The sequence below is a fragment of the Eschrichtius robustus genome, chromosome 16 (genome assembly GCF_028021215.1).
Source record: "Eschrichtius robustus isolate mEscRob2 chromosome 16, mEscRob2.pri, whole genome shotgun sequence".
Lineage (NCBI taxonomy): Eukaryota > Metazoa > Chordata > Mammalia > Artiodactyla > Eschrichtiidae > Eschrichtius > Eschrichtius robustus.
Window position 1 is genome coordinate 54,425,021 of NC_090839.1, and position 27,129 is coordinate 54,452,149.

At 42.2% G+C, this 27,129-nt stretch overlaps 1 protein-coding gene across 1 annotated transcript in view; it reads right to left on the minus strand.

The window, feature by feature from the left end:
* Nucleotides 1-27,129, minus strand: part of CREBBP (CREB binding protein) — a 128,936-nt gene that overhangs the window by 18,930 nt on the left and 82,877 nt on the right. Inside the window, exons 6-20 of the mRNA XM_068565397.1 lie at nucleotides 24,798-25,040; nucleotides 23,285-23,387; nucleotides 22,910-23,056; nucleotides 21,962-22,079; nucleotides 21,261-21,432; nucleotides 20,603-20,647; nucleotides 18,428-18,552; nucleotides 17,615-17,803; nucleotides 15,780-16,196; nucleotides 14,169-14,348; nucleotides 12,968-13,157; nucleotides 8,547-8,665; nucleotides 7,465-7,704; nucleotides 6,605-6,693; nucleotides 1,062-1,142 (exon numbers count right to left, since the gene is read on the minus strand). Of these exons, the coding sequence (XP_068421498.1) occupies nucleotides 1,062-1,142; nucleotides 6,605-6,693; nucleotides 7,465-7,704; nucleotides 8,547-8,665; nucleotides 12,968-13,157; nucleotides 14,169-14,348; nucleotides 15,780-16,196; nucleotides 17,615-17,803; nucleotides 18,428-18,552; nucleotides 20,603-20,647; nucleotides 21,261-21,432; nucleotides 21,962-22,079; nucleotides 22,910-23,056; nucleotides 23,285-23,387; nucleotides 24,798-25,040 (2,458 nt within the window). The remainder of the gene's footprint in view (nucleotides 1-1,061; nucleotides 1,143-6,604; nucleotides 6,694-7,464; nucleotides 7,705-8,546; nucleotides 8,666-12,967; nucleotides 13,158-14,168; nucleotides 14,349-15,779; nucleotides 16,197-17,614; nucleotides 17,804-18,427; nucleotides 18,553-20,602; nucleotides 20,648-21,260; nucleotides 21,433-21,961; nucleotides 22,080-22,909; nucleotides 23,057-23,284; nucleotides 23,388-24,797; nucleotides 25,041-27,129) is intronic.

Here is a 27,129-nt window from a genome sequence, read left to right on the forward strand (position 1 = left end):
ATTATACAATCCAGTTATTAATCACACAATTGGACTAAAGAATTAAATTGACAAGGGATAGAAAAATAAATTGAATATGTAGAATTTCTGTCATTTTGGTTTATATATCTTACAGGTGGGTATGGTTTGTTGTGCGATTGAATAAAGTAAACTTGAGTTGCACAGTAAGTGTCCAACAGTGCTGGAAACTGTTTCAGTGGGAAGCCTTTTTGCCTTTGGGGGGACAGTCACACAGGAGACTTCCCAGAGTGGCAGGAATCACAGCAGAGTCAGGAGAAAAGAAAGACCACAAAACGCTGGCAGTCCTAGGCAGTTATGGTGGCTGGCAGGTTTTTAGGTATCTCGAGCATGTAAATGAGCTGACCATCCAATCTGTGGATTTGCTTTTGCTTTTTTCTCACCACATTCTGGCCATTTGCCTACTCAAAAGTAACTCCATCAGAGGATAAGCATCAGGGAGGAAATGGTGAACTCAGTGAGGGAATGAACAAACTAACTCATGCCTGTCCATGCTGGAGCTGTGAGCAAGAGTCCAACCTCCAGAGAGGAAGGAGATACAGGTACTCGTTGGGGTCTCACCACCTGGGTTCTGTTACCTCTGCAACTTAAAGGACAGAGGTTTCAGTGGAAGGTCAACTAAATGCTACAGACGGGGTATACACACAAGACTCATTTTTGCTACTGCCAGTTAGTTCTGTGACTTGGGTTACCTGGTTTCTTAGGTGTAACTGAAAATTTACAATCTTCCCAAATGGAAGGTGACAGTCACTAGGAAAAAGCAAGTGTTTTAGAAGAAGAGATAGAGCAAGGTCGAGAGAGACCATGCACTGCAGTGGGGGCTACAGCATCACAGTCTCAAGCAGAGGGAAGAATGTGCAAGTGGCGCTGGGATTCAGCTACAACAGCTACATTGTAAAATATGAATGTGGGTATAAGTAATATGAAAAATACACTACAGAAAAGTCACAGTGGGTGGCAGTGGTGCTTCCCTTTTAATCACGGATGAGAACAAAACAACAATTCAGAGTCACCCCCGAGAGAAATGACAGGATGGTACTTACGTCTGGGGTTGTGAAGGGTCGTCACCCAGGGTAACATTCTCCCCCTGGATCTCTGTGAAACACTTCTCACAGAAATGATACCTGTCAGCAAGAAGGCCATACTTGGGTGAACTGGTCCATCATAACACACAGCCACCCAAGCAACGAAGCCACCAATCAGAGCAGGGCAGATCACCACGACGAAGGGGGGGCGTTGTTGGTTGATTGATGGGTCAGTGAGGACAATGAAAGGAACAGGGGCAGGTGGGGAAGGGCAGGATTAGAGAACAGGGGAGGGAACAAATAGCACAGACATAAAGGTAAGACGCAAACACCAAGACAACACAGAGCAGAAAGCCAAGGCAAAGCATTGATTAGCATTCGGTCTCATTGCACACATCCCAGGCCATCATCACTAACAACGGGTTCGTCCAGCTCCAAGATGCAAATGTTTTCAAGGAGTTGTTAATACTAGAATTGCAAGGAGCCTAATTTTAGGAGTTTGGATTTTGTTATTACTTAGAGAAAACCAGATATAACTAAAGGTTTTGAGATGGAAAAAATTTACTTTGAACAAAACAGTCTGACAAAAGGCCTTAAAAAAGCAATTTAAACTGAAATAGCTTTTTTTCAAAATGGAAAATTTATGCTTGACAGCAATTCATAGATTTTATTTCCGGTATTAAGCCAGATCTTTAAAGGTATGAAAATGTTGAGCACTCAGAACTGGTTTTAATTTTCTCCTGTTATTTTTCACATGTTAATCACTCAGTTAATTGGGTTACAATAGAAATGAAACCAAATCCATATTCTAGACAAACATTTAACAGAAATGCAATCGGGGTCAAAGACTTTCCAGCCATTTATCAGTAAGAATATACAGAGAAAAACTGTGATATATTGTATAAACAATACAATATATGTAAATCCATGACAGTCTTAAAATTCAATTCTAAGCTTCAATTTAAACTTTTTGGTATTGGGACCAATCATTCATCAATCTGAGATACTCAGTGATTTCTCTAACTTGGGGACAATCCAAGTTAAGCAAATTTAGAGACTTAATCTTTAAAGCACAATCTGCATTTGAGAAATTATCCATCACCCCAATTTCTTAAGAGTATAGAGCCTGGGCTCAAGCTATCAAATAAGAACAGTTAAAATAAAAACTATTAAATGTTTGGAAAGGACACAAATGAGAAATCAACAAAAATGCAGGCTGATGCTGCATAAACAAGATGGGCACAAAGGAATACTGTAGAAGTAAACAAGCTGAATGAGGTGAATTACACAAGCAAAAGGGATGAGTATAAGGTACGACGGCAGCACAATAAAATGTGGTTTTAGTGCTCAAAACTACGTCTACAAGATGCCAAGAGGATTAGTGTTAAAGACACTGTGACGAGACTTGGAGCGCCACACTGAACCACATGGGCAGAAGGAGATGCGGCAGCTTGCAGCTACACACAGACACAGACACACACGCACACAAACACACATGCGCGCACAGCTACAAACAACTGAGATTCAGGCCACTGCCTGGCCAGTTTGTCTTCATTACCACTAAAATAGGTCCCCACAAGTTCTAATTCTAATCTTAATTAAACACATTGAGCATTCTGTCTGCTATATTTCACTGACTAAACACACATAGTGAATTAAAAGTATAAAACTTTAGAGCATGCACACATCTCAAGATTATTCAATTTTTCAGATTTGTTGATGAGGAACATGACAGATTCACTGTGTGTAGCAACTGGATTAATAAGAGTTTCTTGCTGGGACCAGTTTATTTAGAATTAATTCAATCAACAAAGTCTGCCAAGATTAAAAACTGACCAGGAACAAACAGATTAACACTGCTGTTTTTAAAAATACTTATCTCTTTCTCTGAATGAATTACAGTAATATTCTGGCTATTCACTATTTTGTAAATATTTTTATGGAGGCTTGAAATCATGTAGTAAAAGGAATTTCCATGTGTAGAAGGGCATGATCATCACTGGCAAGAAAGAATTACACTATAGAAACTATAAACCAATTAAGCAGCAATCAGAACAATATGCAAAAAAAAGATACCCCTTCAACGCCAAATCGCTTCCTTTTAAAAAATGAATGAAAGTGTTCCAATTTATTATGATCAAACTCAGCCACTGTGGGCTAGCTCAAAGAGGACTACGGAACACACTGTGAAATTAAATTGCCATGGTAATTACATGTGAGTCTAAACGGTTTTAAAATCCTGGACAAACTAAACTCTTAGCTTTTATTCAAGCAGAACATCAAGCCTAGCAACATCTGGGGAACAAGAATCATAAACCCATCATTTTCCACTGGAGGAAACTGGCCCAGAGTGAAGCACTGATGGCTGAATGGCAGCCCCTGGGGTGGCTGCGGAAACCTACGCCCTCTGTGTATAACTAACTTCCATTCCCAAGAACCTCAGGGTCAGAAACTGGGAGGGACAGAGTGTCTGTCCCAGAGCAAGGCCAGAGATGTCAGAGAATCAAACCTGTTCAGGTGTAAGGGGAAAGGGAGGGGCCCTGGCCTCCCTTTAGCTCCCTTCTGATATGATGACAGCCCACCCATCTAGTCAAGTAGGCTAAAACCACTCTGGTAATCAGTGGATGACAGATGTTAATGTCAGACTTGCCCCTATCTTATACCTAGTCCAAACTTTATTCATCCTGGAAATACATAATGGTTCAGAGATTCACTTTTCAACCATAAGAGCCTAGATGACCTTCTGCCTTACGAGAAGGAAGCAGTTTGATGAATATGGAATTATAAAGGAGAAACACTTCACATAATCTGATGATGATGTACATCTGGGTACCTAAAGTTAGCACAATGTAACTGCAGAGTTCATCTGTAAGGGTAATTTAATGTATGGAGTAAATTTTCAAATGCAGATTGTTGTAAGTACCATATCAGTATATATAAATAACTGGGATAATAGATAATATCTATTCTTATCTATCGATAATAAACTGTTAAAATTATAGAACATTTTCCCAACATGACTTACTTTCAAAATTTCCAAGTGTGGAAACAAGTGAAAATGTAACCATATACTAGCTTATCTATTAGTTTCACTTGTTTAAACGGTCTGTAGAATTTCCTATTCTAAGTGCCCAGTTTAGGACTATAAGTACCAAAACAATTATTCAAAAGAACACCATGGTGTTCATTAACAGTCAAGGTTGAGAATGAAAATGTAAGTGGTTGAAATGTCCATCGCAGAATTAGACCACTGCTTTCACAGACTCACAACGTGGTATCTCTTCCAGTTCTGTATTCCAGGAAGCACACCTTGTGAGATTCAGCTGAGGAGCGGTATATGCTCACACTCTTAAAATGTATTATGTGTAAAAGAGAACTCTTTTATTTACGTTTCTACTCTTAAGGAAAACAGATTACTTTTGTGCAATAAAAATTAAGTCCTATATAGAAGTAATATTGGACATTTCAGAACTTTCAAAACAATCCTTTGTTTGCACCCCATCAACAAGCTCCTCTGAAGAGGCAGTAGTGCACGCTGATGCCATCCATTCTATCCAACTTGAATTGCTCTCAAGTGAAATATGGCCAAAATCTATGCAAATCAGCCGAGGCAGGGTCCAAAGGACCCAGGAACAGTGAAAAGCAACAATGAAAAGGCCCCCAAATTTAAGAGATGGTGGCAAGCAATCTGTTGTCTGCTCTTCCTTCTAGACCCAAACTGTGATGGGCACTTAGCAGTGGGGGCATTTTTCAGGGTATAGTTAATTTTAACCTGTTCTCTTAAAATTTCATAGCTGTATTTTGCACCTAACAGTTTCCAAAGCACTGTCTCATTGTAGACTGACAACTAAGGGCGTCAGGAAAGGTGTTACTATGCCCATGTCATGGACAAGGTTAAGCTTGATACATTACAGAATGTGCAAAAGGTCATGGGGCTAAAACTGTAAATGGAGGGGCCAGAGCCTCCAGAACAACACTTGTCACTATAGGAGAGATTCCATTTGGGCCACAGTATCATTTCAAACTTTTAGTTTTAAAATGCTTCTATCAATAGAAGAGCATGCTAAGGCAGAAAATGAATTCCAAATGTTAAAATATTTTCAGCAGGACAGCTGTGCCGGCTGCACTTCCAGTAGAGGTGCCTGTCCAGGGACACCCATCCTTCCCCTCAAACCAGCATTTCACTACGGTAAGTGAGCTGGACAAGACTTAGAAATCTTATCTTAAGATATTTTTAGGTCAACAGTTCTTTTTTTTTAAAATAGAATTTTGATGGGAGTCGTTAATTACCTTGAATATGTTTTTTTTTAAAATTTTATTATTTTTTTTAATTTTAATTTTTTTGGCTGCACTGCATGGCTTGCAGGATTTTAGTTCCCCAACCAGGGATTGAACCCAGGCCATCGCAGTGAAAGTGCTGAGTCCTAACCACTGGACCGCCAGGGAATTCCCTAGATATTTTTTAAAAATTAAAATAAGTTTAAAAAACATAATCGGAAGAAAAGTAACTGCAAAATTCCAAATTATTCAGGCCTCTGCATGTACCTTTGAAAAAATAAAAAAGCCCTGTACTTATCTTCTTCAAAGTATTAGAACATATGTAATTACTATAAGCAAACAAGATAAAAATAATCAAAACATCAAACCCTAAAGCTGACATTTAATACTGGAACCTAAAAACAAAGAACAGGCATGAAGCCTCATCTTGGTCACATAAAGAATTTAGTTGCCAATTCATAGAATGGAGGCAATGTAATTGAATTTGACAAAGAATTACAACCTATGTTTCAAGGCAGGATGCCCTCATGCTATGGCAACATGTAGTCACTTAAAGCAATGGATACAAAGTAGCTTAATTTTCAAAACAACCCCCCAAACCAGGAAGTTGTAATTAGGTAAGGGAATCAACAACAAAAATTATTTTCATTCTTCCTCTACTTAAGATAGGAGATCTATTCTATAGCCATCTCCACATTTCAAGAGAATAGCAAATACTTCAAAAGCATACCTACTAACCCCAAAAAGGCCACCTCATGAAGGGAGTCATTCTTAAACTCAATGAAAAAACCAATCTCATTCTTACTGTGCTACCGATTAAAAAGAAAAAGTCTATGGTTTAAAATTTTTAAATGAATTAGAGCAAACACAAGTCTTTCCATCAGACTGTCCAGGCCGAATTAGCTAGGCAAATATTTACACACAGATTGGTAAAATACAATGTTTCAAATTTATTATCTTAAAAAAGGCAGTCAACCTTTGTTAGAGTTACTCTCCACTTCAGACTCTTTCTCATATGGTTACATTTTGGCTTAACACATGTACCTGATCCAACTAGTGCAGCAAGCAGTTTGGAGCTTAAAATTTTATACTATACAAGCATGCTTTTAAGTTAAGAGACCATGGGCCTATCTGAGTGACTGAGAAACAATGAAATTTCGGCCCTTTTCACTGAAACTTCAGGAAAGAAATAATGAAATGTACCCAAGCTACAATCAGACAAGCATGCCTCGTCCTAAGACCTTCTTTTTCTCCCATGATTCAAGAAACTGCTCAAGGCTTACCTATTCTGATAGCTGTAGTAGGCAGCATCGCGAGGAATTGTACACAGCTGCTTCCCATAGCAGCACAAAGTCTGTGGGGAAAACTCATACTGCAAAAACAAAGGAGAAAATACTAAAAATATATCCCATTTACTGTCATGCAATGCTCTGCCCAATATGGAGTTAGATTTAGCTAGTAAATTATTTGTTAGTATACTGGATAGTCTTCTAACGATTCTCACATCTATTTAAAGACATTTCTGGATACAATAGGACAGAATTAGTGTCTGAGAGACTTTTTTTAAAAAAAATAAATTTATTTATTTATTTATTTATGGCTGCCTTGGGTTTTTCGTTGCTGCATGCGGGCTTTTTCTCTGGTTGCGGCGAGCGGGGCCTACTCTTCATTGAGGTGCGCGGGCTTCTCATTGCAGTGGCTTCTCTTGTTATGGAGCACGGGCTCTAGGCGCGCAGGCTTCAGCAGTTGTAGCACGCGGGCTCAGTAGTTGTGGTGCACGGGCATAATTGCTCTGCGGCATGTGGGAATCTTCCCAGACCAGGGCTCGAACCCGTGTCCCCTGCACTGGCAGGCGGATTCTTAACTGCTGCGCCACCAGGGAAGACCCTAGTGTCTGAGAGACATTTATTACAGATAGATGAATGGACACACTGGGGCAGCCAGGAATGCTTAATCCAAGGCCTTCCCCCATAAGCACCTCTAGCTTCAGATAATCAACTGTTTTACAAGAGACCAGACTCCATCTGGGTCCTCCTCAGTACACAGGTGTGGCCAAAATATTGAGTCTATTATATCATCATAATACCCTTTTTGGCTGGATTAACAAGGGTAGTTCATTTTCCAGAAAAACTTTCAACTGTACCTTGCGTCCACAGCAATATCCAAGGGATTGCATGACAGGGTCAATTTCTTGCTCAAAGACCTCTGCGAGCTTACTGCAGAACTTATAGACCCGGGATGTCTTCCGATTGTAGAGCCAGGCATTGTTGAACATGAGCCAGACGTCATCCACATACTGCCAGGGTTCCTGGTACTGCCCTGTATCCAGCTTCCGCTTGATGGTGGAAAGGTCCATGGGATTCTTCACAATGTCAAAATAATCCTGAAAGACAAAACGGTCTCAGTCTAGCAGATCCCCCAAATTCCAAATGCCCATATTATCTGGCAGCTTTATCTTAAAATAAAATTGAAGAAAGTACCAGTATAACTTCCATTTCTAATAGTGAAAAATGGGACTTGAAAAGAAAACAACTTCTGATCTTCCTCTGATTTTATTATCTAATATTATAATTAATATTTTCAAGTGTGATCAAATTACTTCAAAAGCAAAGTTAAAGAAAAAATAATATTAAAAAACGTATTTAATAAAACATGTCTTACAATGTCAGATTTTAAAAATAAGATTTTGATCCACCGAACTAAAATGGTGAACATATTTATCAGACAATATGTTTTTCTAGAGATTCCATTCTTGGTCCTAGCAACCAAAATGAAATTCCAAGACAAACACAAACACAAAAGCAAAAATAGTAATACTGCTAAACAGAATCTGTTGGGTCACCATGGCCTTTGCAAGAGCACCCAGGGTTTCAAAGTGAGAGGCCCATGTGTTTTATAAGTGATGTTCACCAATTATTTAAATCCATTCCTGTAGACACAGTCTTACCCAAATATAAAGCAAGGCTACAGAGGCTGTGCGCCCCAGGGTGTGCTCCCCCCATCTCACTGCAACCCTTCCATGGACCCTGGGGCTTATACGGAACAGGGGGGAAACACACATTTCAGTCAGTAAGACAAAGGTGTATTATTGTTTTGACAGAAAATATTTTTTTTATATTAGGGAAAAAAATCTTACTTTTCCCAATTTTAAAAGATAAAATGAGTACCATGGATACCCATGAATTACAGTGGTAAAGTTATAATGTTTTTATGATATCAACTTACTGGAATTCCTAGGAGCTGGGGATCTACAGGCTGCCGAAAAGGTAGGGACTCTGGATCCTGTCGATACAGCGCTTCTAGGGTTGGCATCAGAGCCTGGCGCAACTCCTCCGGCTTAAAGACTGCAGTGAAAAAGCACAGGAAACGACACTATTGACAAGGCACCCAGACTCTTCCTCCGTCACTTTTCAAATGGAAGCCTGGCTACTTCTGAGAAGGCCCAAATCATTTCCCTCCCAGCCGTGAAGCCTCCAGGAGTCCATGGACATTCTAAGGCTACGACTCAGGGATTCTGAAAACACAGTCACACTAGAGTTTTTAAAAACTGCACCCACATCATGAGGCAAAAATACCACACTGAGAAGTTTGCTTGTTCAACAAAAAGATTTCCAATGCCAAAACTTGGTTGGAACAGAAAAAATGAAGCTAACTTTCTAATCTGCCTCATTGATCAAATGGGTGGGTATAGAGCCATTTTCACAGGAAGGGGCCTTTCCTCCCCTGAGGAAACTTTTGTGTCCTTGGCTGAAGTAAACTCAAACCACCTGAGAGGGACGGTTTTGTATTACAACCTCACAAATAAATGTATACAGTAAGAGAGCTACAAAAATAAGTAGCTCTCTTATTTTCCCCAGAAGTTCTGTACTGTGTACTGTCCCCTTGCACATGTACTAGTGCCCATGTCTCCAACCTCTTGGCCCACCCATTTCCTATGATGCCTTCTGTTGTCACCAATGTAAGAACAAGCATTGGCTGCCAAATACATTCAGGACAGTCACTCATACAAACCCCTCGTGAGTTCTAAGGACATGGGAAACATGCCTGTGAAGGTGACACTGAGTGTCACGCACCCCCTCGCTCACATACGCTCCTGCCCACAGAAAAATGATCAGAGGCAAACACTGCAAAGAGGTTCTGATGACTTAGGTTCTAAGTGATGTGAGGTTTCCACTTTGCGGTTTTTTGAATTTTGAAAAACTTTCTACAACAGATACGTAACAAACTGTAATTTATAAATCAGACTAAAATACCATAAAAACCTAAAGTTCCCGTTGGGAAGTGGTATGCATTGAGTATATCGAGAGATGAAAACACTGGCTGAGAAGTTTCCAGAAACTTTATTGACATCAGAGCCAGGGAATACCCAGGTATCCTGACTGACCTCCTGAGGAAACGGCCTCCTGCTCTCCAGGACACATGGCGGTCAGCAAGCATGGGAGACACCCAGTGTAGACACTCCCATGCAGGTGCAAAGGCCTGGTCTAGGGAACAGATGTGCCCTGTGGAGCCTTGTGAAACACACACAAATCCTGCCTTCAGCTAACCTCTTTTCTTCCAGTCTGTTTTTACAGAGATGAAGCAGCGTTTGGTTTTCTTTGAATAACTCTTTATAAGAAGACAATTCCTTAGTTAATCAATAGCTTTTTTATTCTTCTAGACCAGGGGTCGCAAACCACGACCCACAGGCCAAATCTGGCCAGCTGCCTGCCTTTGTATGGGCCTGGGAGCTAACAATGGTTTTTAAGGTTTTTAAACTTTAGGGAAAAAAAGAATACTATTTCATGATACGTGAATTACACAAGATCACTTTTTAGTCTGACAAAATAAAGCTTTATTAGAACACAACCATCCTTGTTGTGCAGGTGTCCATGGCTGCTTTCGCACCACAAGGCAGGGCTCAGCAGCTGCAACAGAAACCTTATGACACACAAAGCCTAAAAGATGCACTACCTGGTGGCCCTAGACAGTCTTCTGAGGCCCTTCTCCAGACCATCTCGTCTCCCAGTGCTGATCAAAACTAACATGGCCTTACATGTATCTCACTTTGGATGACCGTTCATTCATTCACTGAACATTTAATACCTATGCCAAGGAGAAGTCACTTTCAAACTCCTGTCTTTAACAACCACACTGATGTAATAAGACTCCAAATGAGTGGAAGTAGCAGTCAGAAGCTGTATTTGAAACAAGTTCTCTACCACTGATTAGTGTGGTGTGCTATGAGCAAGTCACTCCACTTCTCTGGCTCAAAACCTTCTCAGGACAGTCAGGTGGGGACCACATCAGCAGTCCCCAAAGCATGGCCCACGGATACCTTAGGGACCCTCATGCAGTCTAATATGGTAGCCAGCAGCCATATGTGGCTACTTGAATCGAAATGAATTAACATTAAATAAAATTAAAAATTCACTTTCTCAGGCACACTTGTCACATGTCAAGTACTTAGGAGCCACATGTGGCTGGTGACTGCCATAACAAGAGAGTGCAGATATACAACATTTCCATCACTGCAGAAAGTGCAGATATACAACATTTCCATCTAGCACTGCCCTAGGCCTTTCCTAGGGGTCTGTGAAATCCATTTCCATGATCTAAAACAATTTTCATGATAACTCTAAGTTGTCATTTGCCTTTTGCACTGTGTGCTGACATTCACACAGACGGGGCAAAAACAACAGTGAATAAAATCACTAGCACTGCAGCATGACCAGGCCGCAGCTCCAAACACAACTTCGTGGTCGCCCCGTTCTTTGCTGCTGCTGTGCATACACAGGAAAAGACGTCACCTGCACTTATGAGTGTCCTTGATGAACGAGTCAAAATTCTTACTTTTATTAAATCTCAGCCCTTGGCTACACGTCTTTTATTCTGTACGACAAACTGGGAAGCTGTCATAAAGCACTTCTGCTGCATGCAGTGGTTGTCTTGAGAGAAAGCACTTGTGTGAGTGTTGAGAGCTGAAGTAACTGCTTTTTTTCATGAAACACACAAAACTAGAAAGAATGGCTGATAGACAAGCTACAGTTACTCAGATCTGGGTATGTGACAGACATTTGCTCAAAAATGAACAAAGTAGGCCAGTTACAGTTACTTCCAGGACAACTGACGCTATGTGTTACCAATGATAAAATTTTGACTTACATCAAAAATTAGAATTTTGAAAAACCTGTATCATGCCACATGAGCTTGACAGCTTGTCCAAGTTTACACGACTTTCTGAAGAGACTCACAGTGATATTAATAAATGTGATTTTTAAAAATATCACATAATGAAGCATGCCAACATTTGGAAGATGAGCATAACTCAGTGAGCCAAATTCCCAGATGACCAAAGGACAGTGTTACCAAAAAAATCATGCAATGGCAAAAGATCCATTCAAAGTACAAGACGGACGATGGATGCTAACGCCACAGAGTATGAGAAATTCAGGGCTATGGATTCAGATTTCCTACTGCAACTAGCCTTTAAGAAACTTCTACTTGTTGAGTTTTGGTGTAGTATCAAAAAAGAATATTCACAATGTCCTGAAAAGACTACTAAAATACTCTTCTCTTTACTAACTACTAATCTGAGTGGGTCTGGATTCTCTTCATGTACTTCAACCAAACAACAGAACACAACAGCAAAGGCAGAGGCAGATATGAGAATCCAGCTGCGTTCACTTAACTCTCCGAGTGACAAAATTGTAAAACACAATGTCATCATTCCAACTATTTCTGTTTTGGAAGTTATTTTTCATTAAAATGTGTTATTTATGGGTGCCATGTAACAGATTTATTTTTAAATAAATATTAAAAAAGACATCTAATAGAGTAAATAGTGATAGATGATCCATACAAACAAAAACTTCTCTGGGTTCCTCAACTTTTAGGAGTATAAAGAGGTCCGAGACCAAAAACTTAAGGCCTGCTGTCCTCTATGATCTCCAGGGTCTCTTCCAGCAGCAAAACTATACAGTATCAGCCTTTCTAACACTTTTCTGCCATCTTTCCTAACTGGATCACCTGCAGCCCTGAACTACCTGAGCCCCGTCTCACATTTCTAACGGTCACCTGACAATTTGCTGACACCCTTACCTCCGTACTTTGGACACATCTCAAATAGATTCTATCCAACTTCCACCGTGAGCCTGGCTCATCCTGCTTATTTCAGAACCCAAAGTATCTTCACTAACCTGCCGCCCTCCCTCTTCCTGCTGCACTAGTCACTGGGTTCTACTCTCCCACCCCCTGACTTTAGGCACTTAGTTTCCTATCTGTATCAGCAGAAACCTACAAACTTCAGTGCATAGGGTTGCCATAGTGATAATTTCCCTAACATCAAGCTTCGGTCATCTTCCTGCTGGAGTCCATCAGTGGTTGTCCACGGCATGCCGAGTAAAGCCAGCACCACCCCAGACAGGCGGCTCATGGGCTGCCCCTCAGAGCCCTGGTCGCTTCTCGTTCCTACCACAGACCCCTGTGGGCTCACACCCTGGAGTTCAGCTCACTGTCACCATTTCTAAAACTTGCGGAATGGCAGGCAAGAAGGATGAAAGAAGGGATGGAATTCCTTTTCTGCTTTAGCTTTTAATCCACAGAATGCAATCCCAACACAGTGGAACAGCAGCACCATCCAGTAAGTTTACGAGAACATGACCTACTTTTTTTGCGAGGCTGAGAAGGAGAAGTGGACTGAGAGGCTGTCCCGTTGGTGCTACTCTCTTCTTCCTCTTTAGCTTCAACTTTCACTTCAGGTTTCTTTTCATCCACTTCCATTGGTTCCGACTTCTGCTCTGTTGTGTCTGTTTCTTCTTTAACTTGAGAAGATCCTTGTAAGTCCTCCTCCATCATCTTGAGAAAAACAAAATTACAGACAATGATATATGAATATGAAAGACCTTTATTCTAACTCAGTCTTATTGGAAGGCTCTTAAAAATCTCTATGGGCTTGTTAAAACCTTTCCCAAGTCAGAGCTGCACTGATCATTCCTTTTCTCTCCCACAAGAAGGGGTGGAGTGCCTGTTGAGTCACTTCAGTACAGCACCAGTGCATTACAGTCCTAAAAATTTAAAAATTTTTACATGCTAGAGTGCTTAAAAAACTTGTATACACAATGTATACACCATTAACTGCTCAATAGTTTTACATATATTTCTAGTTTGGAACAAGAAGTGCCTTGAAAATTGTGGGAAGGATCAGAAATTCAACTGCTCAGAGGGCCAGGCAGGTGAAGCTAATGACAGCAGCAGGAGCTGTGGTGTGAGGCCGCGGGGAGCAGTGGACACTCTGGCAAACTAGAGAGCTCACGACCCATCTAAGAGCCACAGCTGGTGCTCCCACCTAGACTGCTGCCCCACAGGAACGCAAGCACAGTGCTGGCAGAGCTTCTCATTTTTCAAGAAAAGCCAGAAATCTAGAGTTTTATTTGTAATTTCCCATTTTAAAAATAATTGTGTGGGCCAAACAAAACACATTTATAGGCTGGATTCAGCCCACGGTCTGTCAGTTTCCAACTTCTGCTACAGGTTAATTAGTAAAAGAACACACCTCTTGTGCAGTCTAACTCTGCAGAATTATAAATGAATGAAGGACGGCAATGAAAAAGTTGCTGGATGATTTAAACATTTAAAATACAAGCCAGTGCTCTTCACTTGTGGTAAAATAAAATAAACCCATACCTCATATCTAAAAATAAATAACCAATCTGTTTTTAATCTCTTTCCAACGTGAACCACAATCGAACAGGATACTGAAACGGAAAGCAGGGACATCCACGGTGGACGCCTGGTGCCTCCCCCGAGGACACTTCAGTGATGCCTCTGTGTGCAGTACATCTATTCACTCCCAGGAGTGGCACCTACCGCAGCCCCAGGCTCTGCCTTGGGTTCACTGGCATCGGGCTCGGTGTCCTCGGTCTTGACCTCAGCCTTCATTTCCAGCATTGGTACATCGGGTCCTGGCTGCTGGGAGTTGGTTTCGGCGCTGGCCACTGAGGATGGAGTGGGGACTCTGTTATCAATGCTGGCTGCTGCCTGGGAAAGCTGTGGAGAAATCAAAATCATTTATCTCTGTAAACGATATAAATGATCTTAAACCCTGATGCTCACCCAACACACAGTTTCGCGTTAATCTTTCTCAATACTAATCTGACAGGCACCCCTATTCGAGAGAAATGAAGAATAAGCGTTAAAATAGGAGTTCCAGAGAAGTCAAAATCAGGTAGAAATACAACTGACTTCTTGCCAACAATGCAGAGATGGAAGAGCAGAGCTTTCTACCTTTTGATAGAAAATTATTTTCTGGGAATTTTCTACCTAAGTCACAGAACCTCCTATTTTAAATTTAATTCCTTCCAACAATGACATTAATGGTTATGGTAAAGGCTGAATAATAAATATATAAGTATATACGCTGTAGAAAGGGGAATAAAGTATCTATATGGAATAAGAATGTATAACTAGCCTGTTAATTGTAGGAACAGTGGTGGAGGAGTAAACAAACATTAAGAGAAGGAATCCCAGAAAGAATTCTAAATTTTCAAAGATTTACCCAATGGAGTTTTAAGTAAACAAACAAAAGAAACATAAAATTACAAAGGGATCTTACTTAGAGATAAGAAATATAAAGTAAGGATCAATAAGCACACTCCCTGTGGAGAAATACAAACAGTAATGTCATCTTGGGGTTTCTGTTGGGGTTAATTTTGACATTTTATAAATAAATATCCTCAGTCTCCACAAATAAAAGATAATGTATTTTAGGGGGAAGCAGGTTTTTAAGTCAGACTGATAAGAAAACAGGCACTAAGACTCTGGTGAGAACTGGGAGAAGAATGTGGAGGTGAGCAGCAGCAGCCTCAGGCCCTGCGTCAGCGGGGACAGCCCAATCTAGGAGAGCACCGGACCGGGTGCTGCCAGCAGAGCGTGGGACATGGGACACAGGACGTGCTGTGACCCTGCCACCTGCACCTCCCAGGAGGAGTGGGTAAATCTAAGCCACAGAAGTGTTAACCTGAGCATGCCATTTTGTCATGAAAAAGAAAGGGCTTTCAGCTGGAAAACAAGGCTGATAGGCAAGGTCAAAGTACATACAACTAGGAACTTGACTTGTTTACCAAATCCTCATCACTACTAAAACTCAGAAGACGTCAATCTAGGACAGATAATGGGGGACGTACTGCTCCTATGGACAGACAGCTTAAAAATTCTACGGAGGACCCATGTATGAGTTCTTTTAGTTGTTGATTTCTACAAACTGATTTAATTGGGGAAGATAATCATGTCATGTCCTGCCGAACAGCCTTTGGAGCCAATGCTGGAAACAAAACACAGCTCGTTATGGTTCAATTAGAGTGCAGATACTTTTTGCAACTGCACCAAGACCTGCAGTGACTTCATGACAGATTTTTTTTTTTTATGGGCAAGTTCTCATCTAAGAGTCTTGGCCAGAAGACGACAGGCCGAGGGGCTCACCGGTGTGCCAGGAGGCTGGGTGTGCACAGGTGTCGGCTGCTGCTGTGACGACTGAGGGGTGGCCACGGACGGAGGCTGGACTGGGGTCTGAGGCTGTGGGGTCACCTGGGCCTGGGCTGCCGCCTGGACTGTAGGGGTGCTCTGGGTTTGGCTGGCACTGGGCACTGAGCCGGGAGTCGGGGTGGGAGTCTGCCCGGAAGACGACACAGGAGTTGATGGCTGGGTGGGAGCTGCTGGCTGGGGAGGAGTCATCCCAGGTGCCGCCGGATGCTGAAGAGACGGCATGCCTGCGGCCGTGGAAGCAGGAGGTGGAGTCTGGTGTAACGGTGACTGTGTCACTGGTGGGCAAGGCAGCTGGCTGGCCTGGGGCCCAAGCATGTTCAGAGGGTTAGGAAGAGCAGCACCAGGCACCTGTCCCTAACAGATGGAACAGAGTATGTTAAAATTATTTCCCCCATTTGAAAATGTGGCAATAGACTTAAAAGACTTAAATGTATGAAAATCTAATCATGGTTTCTTGATGAGGTCTGCTGACTGCACGGGAATGTTCCATTTGTAAAAAGTCATCGATCTGCACACGTATAGTAACGTGCACTTGTTTCTCATGCTTTGATTTATATAAGTGTGGAAATCTCTGGCTTAAACAAACACATATACACTCCACTCACTAGCTTCGTGCTCCACAATATCCACCCACAGCTTAGACCACTGGAAAAGGTATTTGTCTTTTTTAAAAAAATGAGTTATGGAAACACTGAAATGTTTCAGTACAGTGGTTCTCAACTAGGGACATGTTTCAGAATTATTTGTGGACCAATTAAAAATCTATTCTGAATCATTGGTCTAGAGCAGGGATCTGCAAACTATGTAGAGTTCATGGCCAAATCCAGCTAGCTACTGGTTTCTGTCAGTAAAGTTTTACTGGCAGGCAGCTTCGCCCATTCACTCATATGTGAATGCGCATGTCTACCGTTGCCTTTGCGCCAACAACAGTGGAGCAGAGCAGTTCAAACAAAGACCCCATGGCCCACCAAGCTGAAAATATTTACAGGACAAACCTGATAACCCCTGTCTGGAGCAACGAAATTTATGGAAATTAAGAATTAATTAATAAGTATTTAGTGAGTGAATCTAATGTAGTCATTGCCTTTTATTCAATGTTACTTCATGTTAAAAAATTAAATAATGAATTTTATCTCTTGGGGGAAGACTTGGCCTGTTTTAAACACATGTACATTTGTATACAGCAGCAATCTGGTGTACTCTAGCAATTAACAAAAGGGGGGAAAAGGCAGTAAAATGAATGGAAAATAGTTCTCACCAGCATTAGACTGAATAATTAAAAACACATTCAATAAGAAGAGAACTACTCAAATGACCCAGTTAGCCGGACTTCACCTGGGCAGTTCAGACAGACAGACAACAAGATACAAAGACCAAATCATTAAGAGTGAACTCATGGGACCTTTCCTCACTCCCTCTTTAAAGTCCAGTGCCTCTCAGGATCACACATGAAACTCAGAATTTACAATGCACAAACAAAAACCAACAAAATGACGACTAAAAACCCAAAAACCAAAACAAAAGCACACAAACCAAAAAACCATAATCCATTCCACTTTTGTATGAAGTTCACCCCAAGACTGTATGACTAATTCCAAACAAGGTAAAAATAACGGAACAGAATGGGGGGAAAAAAAAAAAAATCAAGAGATGCTAGTACCTGAAATGTTTTGTCTAGAATTCTAATTTCTGTGAACTAAGACATGCTGAGGTCAGTGGGAAGCTGGGGCTACATCACTGTAGGTGGCTCACAGCCCCAACGTGAACAGTACCTGTGACACGCTGGCCTGGGCCGCCGGCTGCCCCATGCCCACGCTGTTCACGTTCAGCGCCCCGCTGGAGGACGGGAACTGGTTCTGTGGCAGGAACTGGTTCTGGGCAGGCCCCTGGGCCATCATGTTGTTGGCGTGTGTACCCATCATGTTTGGAGGCTGAGGCATTCGGGAAGGAGAAATGGCCATCTAAAAGACAATAAGCGTTACTGAGAGTTCAGAGGGCTTCAAGGGCCTGAGTCTCCAAGGTAAACTAGAAGAGACAGAGATCTTCAAATCCTCCTCCCTTGCAGGAAGGGACCCACCACTCACTAAGGCCTTCTGGCTCCCAGGCACTCTGCATGCTTTTCATGCAAGGTCTCTAATGAGCCAGCTTCACACTGTCCTCGGAACAGAAACCAATAGTATGCTATAGTTTAAAGTTCAAAATATGCCTTTTATGAGTTCTCTGAAGTGTTTAGAAGGCAGCCGCAGGAGAGGAAGTTCTGAGAGTCAACAGACGCTGACAAGTCCCTCTCAGCCACATATCTGAGGCTGCCAACCCCATCTTCCAACAAAGTCACAGGTGCCTATGATTTGTCATTTCAATAAAAATAAGTAATGGTCAAATAATTCTTGTAGTAATAAGGACAGAGAGAGAGAGAGAGAGAGAGAGAGAGAGAAAGAGAAATATGAAGGAAATAAAGCATAATCCAAATCCAAAGGAACAAGTACCACAGGATTCCCAGATGATCTACAAGTTTCCTGCTGAGAGAATTTTCCTTATTCGAGCAAGGCCTTCTCAGCACAGCTGAGGCAAATAGAAGCACTTACCCCTGGAACGGAGCCCATGCTGTTCATCGGGACAGAGTGGTTCATGGGGGACGATGCACGAGGTCCCATGGGAGCTTGTGGCAACTGTACATTCCCCAAGGATATTGGGTTAAATGAATTCATCCCTGTAAATGTACCCACAACGGTTCATTAGGAAAATCACTCACAGGGAAACAGAATGACAACTCACCAAATAAAACTCTAAGCCAAATAAGATGGAACACACACACAACATATACAACTGAAAGGAAATCAGTCAGTTAATCAGAAAAGATGGTTAAATAACAGACTGTTCATATCCAGAAAAGATGGCACCAATGCAGTGGTGGTGAGGGTGATCGGACGGGGTGGGTGGCGGGGCAGCATGAGCACAGGAAGGCAGAAAGTCAGGTAAGCCATGAGCACACGAGGCTGGGGCAGCGCTCGGCACCGAAGCGTCCCAGCGACAAAGTAGATGGGGGTAGCGTGGGAAGGCGCTCCCACCATCTACGGAGGAGGTCAGCTAAGGCCAGGGCACCCGTCTGAGCCAACCCCTCAGAGCCTTCTGGAGCACCTGACTCCCATCTCCTCTCCTGCAGGAAGCCTGTTCCCATCACTCCAGGCCTTCCAGCCCTTTGGCTGGGTTTACATTTATTGTTAGAATCTGGGGTAAGACTCAAAACATGGTTTTAATTTTGCAAGCACATTAAGCATCTAGAAAGTGCCCAAGGGTCGGCAGTTCTCAACCTCAGCCTCCTCCGTGGACTGGAAAGATCTCACTTTCACAGCTACCTTGGCCTTTCCAGAGGTGCCACAGAATGAATGACACCTCACTAGCTGCCACGCGTCTCCAGACCACGAGTCTCTCTCTTTGTAATTTCCCACAATACTCTGTAAGCTCTGAGCTCAACATAAATGCTGGTTCAATAAGTCTTAGGCCCGACACTGGCATTTAAAAGAATCCTTGAGGCGCTGCCTTAACACTGTGTAGCATGAGAGGCCGTCAAACAACATGTGCCTCCCTCAGCACCACCAAGAAATGTCATCCTAAGTAACTAGGCACCAGCACAGGCCCAGGACTTCCCAGGAAGCCTATAATACAAAAGTGTCCCACTCTCCTTGAGGGTTTTATTAACAAGAGAAGATTTTATTAAATAAAAGATGTACGAAGAAATGGCACCATAAAAAGTCCCTCTTTACAGACGCAGACATGTCGGTAAGCGGGGCGTGCGAGCGCGTCCCCAGAAAACGCCTTCCACTCTGCCCAACAGCCACCTCCTCAGGCCCCAAAGCAGCAGAGTCCTCCACGTCATCCCCGACACAGCACTCAGCCACTTTCCGAAGGCTCCACCTCTCTGACTTCGTGATTTCTTTCACCCTTCATATCTAGTCCACCTAAACAAGTCCCTGAAAAGTTTCCTCCACAACATCAGTTTATCTACCAGGTCTTTATCAGTACGCAGTATGATCACCACGGCTTTTAAAATGACCTCTTCTACCCTCTTGAACTACTCTACACACAGCAGCAAGGCCTTGCTTTGGAATCTTCTGGATAATGTCACCACCTTATTTCACAACCTGTAAAAACATCCTACTGTTCAAGTCTCAATTTGACAAGAGCCGTAAAAGCTTTGAAATGACCCTCACCCCCAAACTCCCAAACTAAAATGACTGCTTCAACAACCACCAATAAAAAGATTGCCAGTAGCACAGCCTGATGAGGGTTCTCTGAGCACAAACCCTCCTCGGCCAGCCGCAAGCAGGCATGGTACCTGTGCTCACAGGGCCCAGAGCAGCCCCCACTTTCCTCACCTCACCCCCCCCCAACAGTGCTCCTGCCCCAGGATGGGCTTGATGCTCAGAAATGTTCCGAAATGTTTCTTTGCCCCACCTACAATACAATGCTTTTTTTTGGAGACTCTTCCTAAGAATAATGTCCTCTCTTGCCCATCAAAAAAAAAAAAAAAAACAACTCCTATTTCTGATCTCCTTGGAGAGCTTTCCTGTATCACCAAACTTTCAAATGCAACAGATATTCATACTACCTGTGGACATGAACTCTGCTCATCAGCAAAAAGGAATGGAAGGAATAAGAGGAGGAGCTACAAAGAAATACAGAGGGAAGAGGACAAACCGATAAACTTTGTGGATGTAGAATGTTAAACCAAAATATGATTCACAACAATAGTTAAATACCTTGAGAAACCTGCATGCGATTCACTGGCAGAGGCATGGGCCCATCTATAATGGCAGGAAAAAAAAAATGGGTTATTTAAAATAATCCTTGGGACTTCCCTGGTGGTCCAGTGGTTAAGAATCCACCTTCCAACGCAGGGGACGGGACGCGGGTTTGATCCTTGGTTGGGGAATTAAGTTCCCACACGCCGCAGGGCAACTAAGCCCGCGCGCTGCAACTACTGAACACGCGGGCCACAACTAGAGAGCCCACGCACCACAACTAGAGAGAAGCTTGCACGCTGCAACAAGGAGCCCACACACCGCAGCAGAGGATCCCGCATGCTACAATGAAGATCCCAACGAAGATTCCGTGTGCCGCAACTATGCAGCCAAAAATAAAATAATTAACAAAAAAAAAGTTTAACTTAATAATCTTTCAAACTTAAAGAGAAAACCAGGTCCAAAAGTGCTGTGCATTCTGATGCCAGCACACCCGCCTTTCCATGAGAGAGACTCAATGTCTAAACACAGGCCACTGCAGAAGGTCACAGCCACTACCACACAGTTTTCACAGCATAGGCTTCCAGAGAATATAATTCTATATGCTTAGAAATACACACCAAATGCAGAAGGAAAAACAAGGAAACAGACTAAGGGCTGGAAATGAAGTCCTTACTTGGAGGTCTCACAGGCTGTGCCTGTGGTATCCCAGGAGGCTGTGTCCCGGGGGCTGGTAAGGCTGGCTGGTTACCCAAGATGCCTTGTTTGTGTAAACGCGATCTCCGTTTTTCTTCTAGTTCTTTTTGTATCTTGTAGATTTTCTCTGCTAGTAAGTGATAGTACTCATCCTAAAAAGCAGTAACATTCAATACTAGTTATTTGTAAAAAAAACAAATGATCTGGTTTTGTATGTTCTAACAAACTAATGAACTTTAAATTAAGTACACTGGCACAGGTAAGCATTCAGCACTTCTGATAAACCAGTGCCCAGTGATGTTACAGGAGTTATCAGATAGGAGGTACTGAGTGCTCATTACATTCATTCCACAGCTGAACCTCTTCTTGGACACTCACTGACACTGGCAATAACACAGACAAGCACTGTGAACACTGCCGCTATAAAGTACACCCACGGATTAAAAACATTTTATATACCTCATTTACCGCTGTAGCGGAGACATCTGTACTCTGTAGTTACAGAACAAGAGAGTTGTACAGGGACCTCATGTCTTAACTGGGAAGTCTCCCTGGTCAGTGCCCTCAAGTGATGAGTCTACCAGACTAACAGATGTCCCCATTTCCAGACAATAAGGCAGACAGACGCAGTTACAGCTCCCATAGGTGCTGTGCGTGGCTAGAACACAAATGGCAACCTACCCTGCTGTTGGCAGACTCATACATGTCCCCTTCCACTTTCTTAGCGTAGGCCACCAGGTTCTCCATGCGGCGATCCTTCAGGGCTGCAGGGTCAGGTGTTGGGAAGATGGCTTGGACACTGAAAAGACAACACACACTCTCAATCTACTTTCAATACAATGTCTGTCCTGCCACTTTATATGTGACACGGAAAGAGAAGAAACAATCGTCTACCTATGGGCGCAATACACTGCTGACAGAAACCCCCAATCTCTCTCGCCTAGTTCATGAATACACAAATGAAGTCGCTCTCTGGAGACAATACTGACCTGTCAATTTATCTACAAGTCAAACACACCCATATTTTGCTATTAACAATAAGTGCCGGACCATCTCAAGAATAATATGATTTTGAATTCCTAATTTTTAAACTACTTATTATAAAAATTTTTGATTAAAATAATGAAGGAGAAAACAAGTCTCCAAGGGAATCAAGTTAACCTCACCTTCAATTTAACTTAAATAACTGGAGAAAGTTAACTATTAATTTCCTGTATGTTAAACTGTATGATAGTAGTGTCATGCCATCTGTATTTACTAGGCCCAAATTCCTCCAACTCTCAGGGGTCTCCACAAGTATAACCTTGAGCCACAAAATAAGGCTAAGCTTCTTAGCTAATCCCAGGTCCCTGGTGCATCCCAGAGCTTAGAAAACAGGCCTGGCCCCCTGCAACATGGGTCACAGTTCATGTCCCTCTGTAGGACCCACTGGGAATGCAGGGTCTGGGATTCTCTGGCCTTCCTAAACAAGCATGTGACCCCCTTCAGCTGCTAGGTTACAATCACCTGGGACCCAAGAGAACACTCAGGAATTAAATCAGACATCGATGAAAATGCAAAACTGTCACATCGCCATCAGTCACAAAATGTTTCCATCACATGTGAATAATGGGCGAGGTGGCCACGTACAGTTTATGCACTAGATGGCTCCTCAGGTCCTGAGTGACATGTTCATGCCAGCCTTTCCGAACGCCAGTGCTGGAAGGAGGTGCTGCTGTGGGTATAGTGCTGAGGGTTCCAATGTTTCCAGAGTTTGAGCCGTCACTGATCAGCGGGCTAAGGAAAGAGTAAGATTTATCCAACTAAGGTTCGCCAACCATATGGAACTTTAAACTGTATTGGAAGGGAGGGAGGGAGGGAGGAAGGAAGGAAGGAAGGAAGGGAGGAAGGAAGGAAGGGCGGGCATCACACATTTAGAAAGAATCAAGAGCTTCCCGTGGTTACCAGTACACTTTCACGTGCAACTGTCACTCAGATAGGAGCCAAATCAAACACGGGTCTTACTTTGCGGCCCCAAGGGAAGTTGGAAGAGCTGATTCTGAAATCAAGTTTGGTGGCTGCTGATCTGTTGTTATTCCTCCTGATGGAATGTTCATTGGGTTATTTCCTTGAAAGACAAAAAGAAAAGAGATCAACCAACTGCTGAATTATAATATACACTTTAAAGTCCTGATAACAGATAAATAAAAAGTCACACATAAATAAATGATTCTTATAATAATAAACGCTATGGCAGGAACTCTGGGAGTTATATTTTCAACAACGGTGATCAAATTGTATAAATTCAGTTGCAATCTCCTTCCCACTGCACTTTATAACCAAAGAAAGGCATTTCTATGGAGGCTGGCTGGCATCATGAGTGCCCTGTGGCTGCAGAAAAAAACCAGAAATGATCCATCTGCAGATTCAGATTTTGATTCCGGTTTCATTAATATCATGACTTAAACAAGTAAGCTAACCTGTCACATACATGTTCATCATCTTTTTTTTTTTTGCATATCAGAAGGTAAAAATCATAGAAATTAAGTGCAGGTGAAGAAGATAAAAGGTCAACTTATCTACAGTATTCATTCTAAAATAAGAAAAAGGTGAGATACAGAGAAGTTAATAGTCTTGTTCCAGATTATACCACCAATAGGAGTAGAGTTAGATTATAATGCAGGTTTCAGGGCTCCAACCCAGCCTCCTAGCCAGCAGGAGTTAGAGACGTATTAGGGTGATTATTTCCCAAAACGCAACAGATGAGATGTCTTTAACTGGACATTTTTAAGGTTAAAATATTTTATTAGGAAAAGAACAAAACTAGCTCAACAACCTTGATTTAACTTGCTGACATAACTGTTTGGCTTAAGTCTGAGTTTAAAAGGACTATGCCAATTTGAAGAGAAACATTAAGGAGACATTATGCAGAGATGGCAAAAACTGTGGAGAGGTGTGACTGAATGATGAAACACTGGCAATTAATGAGTTGAGATGACACTAGGAAACACTAATCCATGGAGAAGTCTGAGACAGAAGAGATTTTCTAAGATTCCTGTTAACCTGCCCATGTCCAGGCTGGTCACCTCCAGCCATGAGGTAGCCCATAACCAAGACGTGCTAAGAGATGTACCCACCTTCAGGTTCTTTGTCAAATAAATGGTCTACTCAGAGTCAGTGCAAGTGGTACAACCCTAATTCTAACTTGTGAGATTCTGTATTCTGAGCCATATGAAATGCCCTTTATGAAAACTGTCCAGACAGAAGCAACAAAAATATTGGTTCATTTGCAAATGCTATTCATTTTACAAGCCTGTAACATCTTCAGTGCACCCAACACTTTAGCCGTTTCCTGGAAGTTTTTTATTTCAATCATTTAAAAGATATCATCACCATGATATATACATATATTAACTTGAATTTAAAGTAAAAACAGTAGCTAAAAACAGTAACTGAAAACAGCCTTGGGTTCCAGGAAGACTTGTCATTCCCAATGCTGCATGTGGACAAAGAAATTCTTGAGACTTCTTTCACCTACCCAGGGGGTTGAGAGTCCTCATCTGCTGGTGAGTTTGAGGCTGTGCTGGTTGCTGGCCAGGAACCTGAGGCTGCAGCTGCGTCTGGGGCTGGTTCAGGTAGGGGAGTCCAAGAGCAGCATACGCTCGTTGCATGGAGCTGGGGTCTATGGGATTTGGGTTACTTAAAGAAGTGGCATTCTGTTGGCCTGTGCCAACAGAACCAATTGTGTTTTGAATTCCACTAGCTGGAGACCCCAGGATGGCTATAACAACAAACAGACAAACAAAAAAGGTAAGTAAAAGGGAGAAGTCCGCAAATGATTTTAAAACTACTGAAAAGCAAGTAGAATTTTATCAGAAGACCACCTATGTATGTCACGAAGCACTGGAACAATGCTACCAGGAAAGGAACTGTGCAGAGACAAGGATCCCATTCAATTCATCTATTCTGCACAGCAGTAGTTGAAGAGCAAAAAGCTGAAGAAAAATTCAAGCTTCTATGTTAGAAAACAACAGACCACAATATCAGTGATTACCTCATCAAAGTCATCATGTATTAAATCTAGAGACTCTTAAGAGGTCGGTTCTGCGGAAACAGCAAACGTGTAACAACAGAAAGTCTCTGATTCTTTGGGGGTCATCAGCCACCACTGAGATGAGCTAAGGAGCCCCCTCTCCTGCTGCCGCTCCCCCAAGTCCTTCACTTCTCTCCTGCATAGGTACAGAAGGATTAACAGAAGGAGCAGAGGTGATACCTAGTTGGTCAGTTTTGTTACTTACTAATAACTTGAGATCTATGACACGACCTTCCAAAAAACAAAAGTGCACTTCCTTGAAACTGCGGCGTACAGTGACCAGCTAACACCGCACCTTTCTCTCCTACGAGTTTCCTATGCAGGAGGGCACCATGCTGAGCTCTCTGCTATGTGAAGCTGTTCGAGAAAGGCTGTACTTGACAGAGTGACTATCTAGCTGAAATGAGTGATGGACCGAGGCTTGGCGTCCCCTCAGCACCGCTGATACTCAGAACTGAGTATCAAGATGCTCGGCCTCGGCAGCCAACCTCGGCTCCCATGGCCTGGCCTGCGGCTGGCTCGCAGGGTGTTCTCTCCAGCTACCCTTCTTCCTGCCTGATCCCCAGAGACTAAAGGAAAAATCTGTGGCAACATAAAGAGCCCCATTTCCAAGGGCTTCAAAGTTAACAGAGATGGCCCCAAACATCCATCCGTCTGTCTGTCCATCCATCCATCCAAATGTCCTCATTTGCTGAGCACTCAACAACACATGGCAGAAGTTTTATGTCATACCATTTATTCTTATTCTTAAGGAGCTCCTTTCTTTCCAACTTCCTAAAACTTTATAGTCATGTCATAAACAGCAGCTTATAAAACTGATACTATAACATATGATCTCTGATACATAAACACTATCACAAAGCCTTTCTTTAAAATTCAATTACCTTATGTGTAATAACAATAGTCTCACATTACCATCAGTGCAACTATAACATAAACAACTCAAATACTTATCAGCGTAACTTAATTAAACCGAAATGTGTTAAAAAAAACCCAACTTGATAATTACACATTCCATACTATTAATTTTTCTAATAAGGATATTCAGATCTCAAACTCATTAATGCTCATTAGACACAATTACACACACCAAGCACCTCATTATTATAAATGAAAATCAACTCCCAAGGTACACTTTATTGACAAGCATGTAGCTGAAATAAGTCATGTATAATACCTTATGAAAGTATTTTTTTCCTAATAGCTAATACTCCACAAAACTTTAAACACATGACATTGTACTCCTGAAACTGACATGCTAAATTTTCTAAAAGAACTATGATGTAAAAAGGAAAGTGATAATGGTAGGATGACTTATTTTTCTATCACCTTGTGGTGTAAGAAAGAACAGGCACAGACTACATTGATACACATATTGATCAATTGTGGAGGGAGAGGAATTTAAAGAAACAAGGTATACGTGGCCTTCCGTTTCTGGGTGAAGATGCATTAGTGACCACTTCTTCCTACTATAATCCATTCGCGTCCACACTTCCCCAAATGCCATCCTTTTAGCCAAAATTCCCCATCCTAGGACAAATGCCATTCCCAAGCCCAAGGCCACTTACGGGGCAGCCAGCACGTCTCGTGGAAGCTGCTGACATGGTCAATGCATTTTTTGTTTGTGTTAAAAGCATTTATGTCCTAAATGTAAACATTACTATATTTTTTATTTTCAAAGAAAACACATCTGAAGACAAGCAAGCATTTGGTAATTGACATTTCTAACAATTCAGAGACAAAGGAAAACAAAATACAAACAAATAAAAAGCGTCTC